Here is a 12,586-nt window from a genome sequence, read left to right as displayed (position 1 = left end):
TTTATTTTGCAAATTACATATATATACGCACACATACACACACACATATAAATACATACACATATACAGTTGAAATCGGAAGTTTACATACACTTAGGTTGGAGTCATTAAAACTCTATTTCAACCACTTCAAATTTCTTGTTAACAAACTCTAGATTTGGCAAGTCGGTTAGGACATCTACTTTGTGCATGACACAAGTAGTTTTCCCAACAATTGTTTACAGACAGATTATTTCACTTTTAATTCACTGTATCACAATTCCAGTGGGTCAGACGTTTACATACACTAAATTGACTGTGCCTTTAAACAGCTTGGAAAATTCCAAAAAAGGATGTCATGGATTTAGAAGCTTCTAATAGGCTAATTGACATCATTTGAGTCAATTGGAGGTGTACCTGTGGATGTATTTCAAGGCCTACCTTCAAACTCAGTGTCTCTTTGCTTGACATCATGGGAAAATCAAAAGAAATCAGCCAAGACCTCCACAAGTCTGGTCCATCCTTGGGAGCCATTTCCAATTTCCAAATGCCTGAATGTTCCACATTCATCGGTACAAACAATATTAAAGTAATAGTACCTAGGTGTCTGGCTAGACTGCAAACTCTCCTTCCAGACCCATATCAAACATCTCCAATCGAAAGTCAAATCAAGAATCGGCTTTCTATTCCGCAACAAAGCCTCCTTCACTCACGCTGCCAAGCTTACCCTAGTAAAACTGACTATCCTACCGATCCTCGACTTTGGCGACGTCATCTACAAAATTGCTTCCAACACTCTACTCAGCAAACTGGATGCAGTCTATCACAGTGCCATCCGTTTTGTCACTAAAGCACCTTATACTACCCACCACTGCGACTTGTATGCTCTAGTCGGCTGGCCCTTGCTACATATTTGTCGCCAGACCCACTGGCTTCAGGTCATCTACAAGGCCATGCTAGGCAAAGCTCCGCCTTATCTCAGCTCACTGGTCACGATGGCAACACCCATCCGTAGCACGCGCTCCAGCAGTTGTATCTCATTGATCATCCCTAAAGCCAACACCTCATTCGGCCGCCTTTCGTTCCAGTACTCTGCTGCCTGTGACAGGAACGATTTGCAAAAATCGCTGAAGTTGGAGACTTATCTCCCTCACCAACTTCAAACATCAGCTAGCTGAGCAGCTAACCGATCGCTGCAGCTGTACATAATCTATTGGTAAATAACACACCCATTTTCACCTACCTCATCCCCACAGTTTTTATTTATTTACTTTTCTGCTCTTTTGCACACCAATATCTCTACCTGTACATGATCATCTGATCATTTATCACTCCAGTGTTAATCTGCAATATTGTAATTATTCGCCTACCTCCTCATGCCTTTTGCACACATTGTATATAGACTCCCCTTTTTTCTCTGTGTTATTGACTTGTTAATTGTTTACTCCATGTGTAACTCTGTGTTGTCTGTTCACACTGCTATGCTTTATCTTGGCCAGGTCGCAGTTGCAAATGAGAACCTGTTCTCAACTAGCCTACCTGGTTAAATAAAGGTGAAATAAATAAATAAATAATAATAATAGTACGCAAGTATAAACACCATGGGACCACGCAGCCATCATACCGCTCAGAAAGGAGACGTGTTCTGTCTCCTAGAGATGAACATACTTTGGTGTGAAAAGTGCAAACCAATCCCAGAACAACAGTAAAGGACCTTGTGAAGATGCTGGAGGAAACGGGTACAGAAGTATCTATATCCACAGTAAAACGGGTCTTACATCGACAACCCAAAAGGCCGCTCAGCAAGGAAGAAGCCACTGCTCCAAAACCTCCATAAAAAAGCCAGACTACGGTTTGCAACTGCACATGAGGACAAAGACTTACTTTTTTGGAGAAATGTCCTCTAGTCTGATGAAACAAAAATAGAATTGTTTGGCCATAATGGCCATCGTTATGTTTGGAGGGAAAAAGAACACCATCCCAACCGTGAAGCATGGGGGTGGCAGCATCATGTTGTGGGGGTGCTTTGCTGCAGGAGGGACTGTTGCACTTCACAAACTAGATGGTATCACGAGGAAAGGAAAATTATGTGGATATATTGAAGCAACATCTCAAGACATGAGTCAGGAAGTTAAAGCTTGGTCGCAAATGGTTCTTCCAAATGGACAATGACCCAAAGCATACTTCCAAAGTTGTTGCAAAATGGCTTAAGGACAACAAAGTCAGCGTATTGGAGTGGCCATCACAAAGCCCTGACCTCAATCCTATAGAAAATATGTGGGCAGAACTGAAAAAGTGTGTGTAAGTAAGAATGCCTACAAACCTGACTTAGTTACATCAGCTCTGTCAGGAGGAATGGGCCAAAATTCACCCAACTTATTGTGGGAAGCTTGTGGAAGGCAAGCTACCAAATACTAATTGAGTGTATGTCAACTTCTGACCCACTGGGAATGTGATGAAAGAAATAAACGCTGAAAGAAATCATTCTCTCTACTTATTTTCTGACCTTTCACATTCTTAAAATAAAGTGGTGATCCTAACTGACCTAAGACAGGGTATTTTTTACTAGGATTAAATGTTAGGAATTGTGAAACTGAGTTTAAATGTATTTGGCTCAGGTGTATGTTAACTTCAGACTTCAACTGTAAATACATATACGTATGTGTAATTTCTTTTAAATAAATATATATATATATATTTCCTTTATTACCCTACCACCCCTCCCCCAATTGGAGCAAACTAGTGAACTACACCGCTTAGGCCTATTTCCATGGACTGTCTATTTTACAATAGTTATATTTGATTTTTTTACTCTACTAAAATTAGGCTGTAACTAAGAAAGCAAATTGATTTCTGAATCGAATAATATTACTACACAGATCATACACGTAATGCTAGCTAATGAGCCAGCAAGCTAATGTTTGCTAGCTAACAGTACACTTTATCTTGCAATGAAAACAACTTTCTGACAACATTCTTTAACTTATAATATCTGAAAATGGAGCTAGACTTTTATACATGGGTGAATGCTTCATGTCAGACTGGAACCATTGTTTTGTTTGTAGCTACATCTTGTTTGGCCAGCATTGTTTGGCCGGTTAAACACAGACCGTGGAGTGTGTAGAAAGGAGCAAATAGATTTTTCCAACTGATCTGTCGAGAGCGCCTGCTAAATTCAGGGTACCAATGTTGTGGAAAAGTATCAACTTTTGTAGTTCTCGATGGCTAACGCTATTCATTTCAAAAGGGGCGCGGTAGAAAGTACTATCAACACATACTGAGCAGCTCATGTTTTAAACAGAAGCGTGCGAAATGAAAGACAAATGCAAACTCATCACCTGGCATGTCCAGCCCATCAATTATCTCAGCCAATCATGGCTTGTGGGAAGTTTCATGGATATGCCAACTAGGCTCGTAATTTAACAATTTTATTTGTTTTTACGGAATACAAGTTTGTTATTAATGCACATAAAAGTTCACATGTTCCAGAAGATATTTCTGCCCCCAAAAATGTTTACGTTCAAATGCCTCTCCTGTGAAGTAGTGACGTGTGACATATACCTAGTTTCCTGAAACGAGTCACAGATGTACTTGCGGGCATGGCAAAACAATAGTGTAAAGACAAAGCGACTGACTAATTAAAAACTCTGACGATAAAATATAAGTTAGACAAAACAATATAAACGGTGGCAACTCTTTAAATATACCTCTTCTCTTTTGCCATGTTGTGCTGTCAACTTGTATTAACCTATGTTATAATCTTGGAAAGTGTTCTATAGGCTAAGATTAACTGCAAAAAATATCCATGCTCCCTAATATGTGATGATGATATCACCATCACACCCTGTCCCTTCCTCTTGACATCAGTTAAATTGAAAGCTTCTATTCATTTTCTTCGTTGGTTTTGTGTTACAGCGCTTACCAAAGCTATCAGAAGCCAACTTCACATAACATTGTGGTGTACTGTTCCTCTTTTCTAAGTTTCATTCTTCTCTAACCGAACTGTTTCTAATTGCTGGTGTATTAACACAATACTTGGAGGGACTTTCATTCAATAGTACAGTGCTCTGGGTGATGTGGCTTTGAGAATCTGACATGATAAAACCAAGTAGCATACCAATTATCTGTTCGCTGTTAGAAGCCCCATTTGTGCCATCCGTTTGTGTTTCAATTAATAGAATAATAGAATTCTGAGGTTCTAACCATTCTATTATTCAAATCATTTTGCTGGCATGGCACTTCTCATTTGGAGTCCTGGAGGCTGGAGTCAAACTACAGTACACGTGCCTGCCAGGTGAAGTGTGCTACTGGGTGAATTACGAACATGTTGTCAATCCAGTTGACTCTCCATTTGGTTCCCATTAAACTCTCTACAAGTGGCCTTCATCCCACTAAAGAAAAGACAGAACTACTTAAATGTTATGTTTATACCAGCAGATATCCCACAGCCCTGAAACCGTTCTGTGGTTAACTGGTGCTTTGATTACAAGGCCTTGGATTATCTGTCACTGCAAGGCCAATGTTAACATCCTAATTACTTTGATACGGAACATTAATGTTAGTCAAGTGGTGTCACATTGTTCAACATCATTAATTGGTCACCTTAGCAATGATGCAGTGCTGGCAGAGATCAGAGTTCACTAGTGTTTTTATTTAACTCCTTTTCTCCCTCAAATGCAAAACAAACAATTTTTGTCTAATGAAGTCAAGTGCATCCCATTGAGCACGTCTGAGACCTGTTGGGTGAGGGCTAGGGCCCCCAACTTCATGTACCTAATAAGTCACAAACAATGCGAAAAAACAAACAAAATAGCACAGTTGCTTTGTAGCCTATAAAACGGAAGCCATCCTGTCTGGTGCCATTATTTATGCAGCAGCGGTAACTCTGGGTCTTCCTTCCTGTGGCGTTCCTCATTTCAGCCAGTTTCATCATAGCGCTTGATTGTTTTGCGACAGCATTTGAGAAACCATTCAAATTTCTTGACATTGTTCGCATTGACTGACCTTTGTCTTAAAGTAATGTTGGCTTGTCGTTTATCTTTTCTTATTTGAGTTGTTCTTGATATAATATGTACTTGGTTGTTATGGAGTGTGTCAACAGTGGAGAGGGACCCCAGAGAGGGTACACACCCTGTCTCTGTAGGGGTTTGGGTGTGTCAGGGCTCTTGCCTCAGCCCTGTCTAGATCTAGATGAGAATGACCTTTAACCCGGTCTTTCTGTCTGTTCCTGTTCCAGAGGCCAGTAAGCTGGTGATGTCATATGTGGCGGCGGTGTGTGGGAAGGGCCAGGAGGTGAACAAGGTGAAGGAGCAGCTGCTGCAGTCCAATCCTGTGCTGGAGGGTGAGTGTTCTAACCCGACCCACCTTTCACTCTTCCCATGCAAGTTCAGAATAGGAGGTGCTTATATATGCGAGTGGAAGTGGCTCCCATGCTTCAGGTTCAGAGTGGGATGGGGCTCAGCTCAGATGGCTGAGGCATCAGGGACACACCCACTTTAACACACAATCAGTTTAGCTTTTTTCCTCTAGACAGTCTTTCTCTCACACGTCAAGCCTCTCTTAACAGACATATCCAAATAGCTTGAATGCTTTCACCAACCATTACAACCACTAGGCTAGCTGCTGCACATGTTGTAATGTTTGGCAAAAAGCCTTCAAGCTATATGGATATCTGTTAAGAGAGGCTTGAAGTGTGTGAGAAAGAGCCGGTAACCGAAAGGTTGCTGGTTCGAATACCAGAGCGGAGATGGTGTAAAATCTGTCTGTGCCCTTGAGCAAGATACTTAACCCTAATTTGCTCCAGGGACGCCATGCTACTATGGCTTACCCTGTATGTGACAATACACTTTTTCATATTATTTTCTTTACATTCAATTCACTGTTAGTTTGTGACCGGCCTCTGTACATTTTTTAAACATCTGTTTTGGAGGGTACCGTACTTGTTTTCCTGACATGAATCATCAAACCACTCTTCATCCAATTACTACTAGACACAACATGCAACACTTTATAAAATCTCCCACCCTATTTACATTTTTCACCAATCCTCAGTCCACTACATTCGGAGAAAAAACCCTCCCTATACCTCTGTGCTGGCACAGACAGCAGTGTTTTATTTGAGGGTCTGTAGACAGGAAATTTGATGAAGCCAGCCTAGCGGTGCCCAGTACTTAGCTGCTGTACTATAGCGCCAGGCCCATAACACTCAGTAGGAGTGTATCAGCTACAGGCTGTAATGACCCCTAGGTACACAGAGAGGGAGCGTGGGGGACATAGACTTACTGTAGTTAGCGATGATTCACTTAATCAACACTCCTTAATTAGGTGGCTGATTTTTAAATACTTTACAACCCCATGGTGCTTTGTTGAACGACACATGAAGGCTGTTTAGTGTAATGTGTGGGATTTTGGAGAGAGGAAGAGAATACTAACAATGTACTTTTACTGCAGTTGGTGCTCCCACATATCAGCCTGTTTAAAGGACTGTACTGAATGTGCAATTTTGTACTTTGTTCAGGGTCCTTTCTTGAATGGTGATATTGTGTTGAAATGTGTATTGAGCTATGAAATATTGCAAACTTATAATTGATGGTCTCTGGTAATTTTCATAATTTTGTACTATGTGTAGTGCACAGTTCACACATTGAACTACTGACGTAAATGTAGATAGACTGCTATTTTGAGCCATAAGCTTTGAAAGCCTCCAAGCTTTGTTTTAACCCAGACCCTCAATAACATAATGGGACTGATTAGGCATCATCAGGGGAGGCAGGTAGTATAGTGGTTAGAGCATTGGACTAGTAACCAAAAGGTTAATAATCGAATCCCTGAGCTGACAAGCTACAAATCTGTTGTTTTGCCCCTGAACAAGGCAGTTATAACCCACTGTTTCTAGGCCGTCATTGTAAATAAGAATGTGTTCTTTACTGACTTGCCTAATTAAATAAAGGTAAAATAAAATCAGACAAAGGCTTTGTGGTAGTCTAGTGGTTGCGTGATTGACAGATAAATGGATCAGCTTTTACAGGTTCGACAGACAGCGTTAAGTAGATTTCATGAAGAGAACACCAACCAAGCCATCAGTATGTATGTGTTAGTTAGTGCTTATGATTTAGCAGAGAAAGTGATGCTTGATGACTTTTCACATACTTGAAGTAATACATACTATCAATGTATAATATACTGATATTGGTTGCCCTGTCTACCTGACTGATAATCATGTTGAAATGTTTATTTTCAGCTTTTGGGAATGCTAAAACTATGAGAAATGACAACTCATCCCGATTTGTAAGTATCCTATTTTCTTTGTTCTCCTGACACTAACACTGAAGTCTGTGGGTGCTTTTATGGTCTGCTCTCCTCCAATAAGAATCCGTGTTTGATGGTCTGCTCCTCCAATAGGAATCCGTGTTTGATGGTCTCCTCCATTGAAGCTGTGTGTACTTTAGATTAAACACAGGTGGACCTTTGATCTAGACGTCACCAGAGGCAAACAAACCCTCACCCTTTTTCTCTTTTATCTCTTTCTCTCCAATTTCTCTGGTATCATTCTTTCTCCCTTAGTTCCTCCCTTATTCTCTCCCTCTGTAGAGCTTGCAATTGGCTCTCTCTGCAGACCCTGCCTTAACACCAAGCCGTTACAGTTACAGCATAGACACAGCCCAGGATAGAAATGAAGCCCAAGTCAGCGTAGCGTTGTTTTGGCAACCATCTCCAGATGTCTGCCGATGGCTCCTGCCAAGATCCCTTTAGTGTTTGGGAAACGGCTCTTTTCTCCAGAAACTCCACTGCCTCTGGTGTCATGTAATGTTTTCCTACAATGAGGTGGCTCTTAAAGCACTAAATATATCCACTTATTCCACTCCCACATGGCACAAGCGCCAGTACGGTGCTGCTTTGTACAGTTAAAGATTACATTACATCATGCAAAACAGCTTGTGTCTCAGGTGTCAGCTGGTGTGGAGACCGTATTGACTGTACGATCGTCAGCCAATGGGATGGTTAGGTTTACGGTAACTGTTACTGTGACCCTTGGCCAATTGCCGCTGAGGAACTAACATACTTGGAGGCCTACACTACCTCTCCTCCAATATGACTTATGCACAGTGAGCATTCTGGTGCAACCATGGCTCCTCAGCACTGGAGCTTTAGGAAACTGACTGCCGCTTTGACTAATTATGATATCAGTAGAGAGGTGATGCAACCACTATCTTACTCTGTTGAGGTTATTTGTCTGGCAAACTAATCTAGGAAAGCATTGTCTTTTTATTTCTCATGCTTACTCGCTGGCTGGCTGCGTTTTCCAGTGGGGCCCATTGGCAGCCAGCAGCTGCCGGTTATAGATTCCACTGTTTCTGATGTCACCACATTACTTCAGGCTTCACCAATCAGACTGGAAACACACTGACTGACTGAACCATATCCCACCCTGTCTCGGGCTAAATCTTGACTTAAGGCATGTTTATTTATCTAACCTTTACTTAACCAGGCAGGTCAGTTAAGAACACCTTCACAATGATGACCTAATGTCTAGGGCACTGGTCAGGTCACGTAAGGACAAAACCAAAACTCACAGGCCCTTGTCATGTACCGTTGTTATTTGAACTAATATCCCACGAGTCAGTTTAATCTGGTGTTGAAGTGCTCTGTGTACCATACTATTCAACCTCTGGCTTTCATGAAGTTGTACAACTCACTCACCAACCAGGTAGCTACCTACCTGTCCCTAGCCTGTGTTCAGGTTTAGGATATCATAATAGGGGGATTATTTCGGATTATGCCTGATCTGTTTATATTTAGGTAACCTTGATTTAAACTGCTGGATGAGCACCTACTGCTTGTTCCAGTGAATGCCAGTGAATGCCATTTAGAACTAACTCATCTCCTCAGGAAGAGGACAGATGGTTTGATCTGTTTCTTCCCCCTGCAGAGAGACTGGAGATGTTGTTGAAACTGGCAGTGGCCATTGCCAGTTAAATGTTGTCTTTTTTTACCTTTTATTTAACTAGGCAAGTCGGTTAAGAACAACTTCTTATTAACAGTGACTGCCTATTATTTACGCTGGGCCAATTGTGCGCCGCCCTGGGGGACTCCCAATCACGGCCGGTTGATACAGCCTGGAATCAAACCAGGGTCTGCAGTGACGCCTCTAGCACTGAGATGCAGTGTCTTAGACTGCTGCGCCACTCAGGAGCCACTACGGCCTTTTAAGTTATAAATAAAAGTTATAAATAAAAGGAAGACCGATCAAATGGCTGCAAAGAACCTGGGCCCAGTGTTGTTCTAACCCACATTTTAAACAGAACAGAGGGTGAGCGAAGCAGAGTGGTTTGTTTTACTCTCCTTTCAAATGGGAGAAGAATAAAGTACTTTCCTTCTTCACAGTAGTCGATTACTTCACAGCATAACTATGTGTGATTGGCAGCTGACTTTATGTACATGTCCAGTGCCTGGAGACACAATTACTTCTTCAAAATGAGTTCAGTGATGTTTGCGGTGATCCCTGCCTGTGTTTGCAAGCTTCCTCCTGCATCTGGGAATGTGTTCAATGGCCATTTCAATTATTAATATTTACTCTTTGATTCCTAAACATAACTTAAATGTATTCAGGGCCTGTGCCGAGTTTGCTACAAAGCAACCTAACCTTGCCACCTTATTATAAGCCCTGGGCCCGACTCATCCTATTTGTCCTGCTTTATCTGCTTATCTCTTGTTTTGGCTGCCCTGAAAACCACTTCATTGCTGAAAGAAAACATAGATTTAGCCTCAGAGACTAGCTAGTTGTTGTGTTATTTACCCAATAACATGCGGATATGTTAGTGTGGTGTCAGGAAATTCTAATCACTGTATTTTCTCTACAGGGTAAATACATGGACATTGAGTTTGACTTCAAGGGAGACCCTTTGGGTGGAGTTATTAGCAACTGTGAGTATTATTTATATATATATATATACACACACGCACGTCATGCTTAAATGACCACATGCTAAGCTCTCCTACATCCCTCTAGCCCTCTCACATGTCACTGCTGTGAGCATGGTAGTGAAAGTGTAGCCTTGACACAGTTGGTTCAATTAAACCCCCAGTCAGTCATTCTACCATGGTAATGGTTTGTCTCACACCCTGGGCGAGGGACAGGATCTGGATGAGGGAGAGGGACAGTGAGAGGGACTGAGTCGAGCAGTTCACCACATGCTGTCCCTGCACGCCCGGTCGGTCGGCTCACCAAAGAGAGGGGGAGATCAATATTTGTTTTCAGTCAATGGAGGGTCAGTGACACACAGGAACTAGATGGGGGAAAAAACAACCTAAAAAAAACCTGAACCGTTGCCAAACAGACACATGAAAAAATGTTGACTGCTTTCTGTCTGCAGTACCTAGTCTTGTCTTTATCTCTGACCCTCAACTGCTTTGTTATTGTTTTGTCCGGTCTCTTGTTCATATTGTTTTGTCTGAAGCGATTCTGCCATGAGGTCAGGGGAAATAAAGAGTGGGTAGATCTGTCACAGATATTCCTCTGTCCTTTCTGTCTGTTGGAGAGGAGAGCTCATGGAGACTGCCCAGTGCCTTCATAGGTTTATTATGGAGAGGGAGACTGAGGGTCCATGTGACTGGTGCAATGGTATATAAAACAGGAAGAGGAGGATGGATGGAAGGTAGTGATGCGCAGCCGTGTTTAACGTCATTTCAATAGTGTGTGGCTGAAGGGCAGGTTGAATAAAGAGAAACAATACCTGACACAATCATCAATGTATAATTATTGTGCAATTTATATAGGAGGTTTTTCTTTCATTATTTTAGACTATCTTACTGCATAAGCCTAAACTTTAGCTTAACTGTACGGACGCCAAATAGCCTACATAGCCAACCACCAGATAATGGGAACGGGTAGAAAAAGTTTACGTCAATCCACTTAGGCAAAAAGGTAAGTGCCGAAGTTTTCATTCAATAAGACAATCGCTGAGTAAGGACAGCTGAAAATAAAGAGGGAGGGCCAGAGCAGTCTATTTGGTGAAGTGGTAACAGAGGATGATCGCAGTGCTGGCTATGTTATTTGTGATTGAGGCTCTATACAAATTCGACAGTCACAAGACGTGACTTCAAATAGGCCTATGGCATATCAAGTGAACTGTAGCCTACTGTTTAGATGGGTTAAATGGAAAATGAAATCTGGACATTGACTAACCAGCATAACCTACTCCAAAGTCCTCTGATAATACTAGTCCCGTGCGAATCAACATCCCTGTGTTTTGAGAGAAATGTCTGAGTTCGACAGGTGGCTCGAGGTTTGAACAAGAAAACAATAACTGATTGGATAAATTGAATGAAGTGCTGCGCATAGCCAATATATGAAGGGCATACATGTATCAACGTTCACAGTGAATGCTTTTGTTTACTCAAGTTAATTGAATATCGCCAAATGCATAATTAAAATTATTGCGCATATTTAATGCAACCATTGCTGTTAATAGTTCGCAAAGCAGTATACTAAACGTTTGGAACATCCATAGCCTAAAAATGCAAATCAAGTGCAAGTTAGCTGTTTAGCTCACATCTGAAGGCTGGGAGGCTAAGACGTCTTCTATTGCGGATTCCTAAAATATCTGAATGATTATGATCACACACTATGGCGACACTATACCAAAGATGGTTTGGTATTGTTTAGAAACTTGGGAACCAAGCTGGAGTTATCAGTGTAGCCTGTCATCGCTTGGACTTGTTGAAATATCTTCTTCCATCATAACTGTCAATTTATAGGAAGAAATGTATATAATAATTACAGGGGGCAGTTTGGAAAAACTAATCCCGTCCAAATCGTTCTCTAAAATAACGGACATTCTGGGGTAATAAATAAATAACCAGTGTTCTCTAGTAATGCTGGTCTCTAGTAATGCTGGTCCTGTGTGAATAGTACTATAGCCTTAATAATAATAATTTGTAAGTCGCTCTGGATAAGAGCGTCTGCTAAATGACTTAAATGTAAATGTAATAACTCCTGCAGCATATCAACCTCCACTCTTCTGGGAAGGCTTTCCACTAGATGTTGGAACATTGCGGGTACTTGCTTCCATTCAGCCACAAGAACATTAGTGAGGTTGGCACTGATGTTGGCCTGGCGTTCCATTTTATCCCATAGGTGTTTGATGGGGTTGAGGTCAGGGCTCTGTGCAGGTCAGTCAAGTTCTTCCACACCGATCTTGACACACCATTTCTGTATGTACCTCGTTTTGTGCACTGGGGCATAGTCATGCTGAAACAGGAAAGGGCCTTCCCCAAGCTGTTGTCACAAAGTTGGAAGCACAGAATCGTCCAGAATGTCATTGTATGCTGTAGCGTTAAGATTTTCCCTTCACTGGAACTAAGGGGCCTAGCCAGAACTACGAAAAACAGCCCCAGTCCATTATTCCTCCTCCACCAAACTTTACAGTTGGCACTGGATTCGGGCAGGTAGAGTTCTCCTGGCATCCGCCAAACCCAGATTCGTCCATTGGATTGCCTGATGGGGAAGCATGATTCATCACTCCAAAGAAGGCATTTCCACTGCTCCATAATCCAATGGCGGCACGCTTTACACCACTCCAGTTTACGCTTGGCATTGCGCATGGTG

The 12,586-nt window shown here is 41.8% G+C and overlaps 1 protein-coding gene across 9 annotated transcripts in view; it reads left to right on the top strand.

Annotated features, from left to right (window-relative positions):
- LOC124044007 (unconventional myosin-Ib-like) overlaps positions 1 to 12,586 on the top strand; it is a 148,221-nt gene that overhangs the window by 81,200 nt on the left and 54,435 nt on the right. For all 9 annotated transcript variants that reach the window (XM_046363281.1, XM_046363283.1, XM_046363284.1 and 6 more), the window contains 3 exons: positions 5,216 to 5,320; positions 7,220 to 7,266; positions 9,840 to 9,903. In XM_046363281.1, the coding sequence (XP_046219237.1) occupies positions 5,216 to 5,320; positions 7,220 to 7,266; positions 9,840 to 9,903 (216 nt within the window). The remainder of the gene's footprint in view (positions 1 to 5,215; positions 5,321 to 7,219; positions 7,267 to 9,839; positions 9,904 to 12,586) is intronic.

This window comes from Oncorhynchus gorbuscha, linkage group LG09, assembly GCF_021184085.1.
Source record: "Oncorhynchus gorbuscha isolate QuinsamMale2020 ecotype Even-year linkage group LG09, OgorEven_v1.0, whole genome shotgun sequence".
Taxonomy (NCBI): Eukaryota; Metazoa; Chordata; class Actinopteri; order Salmoniformes; family Salmonidae; genus Oncorhynchus; species Oncorhynchus gorbuscha.
The sequence above is the reverse complement of the archived record's forward strand: the minus strand, read 5'-3'. Positions and strand labels throughout refer to the sequence as shown.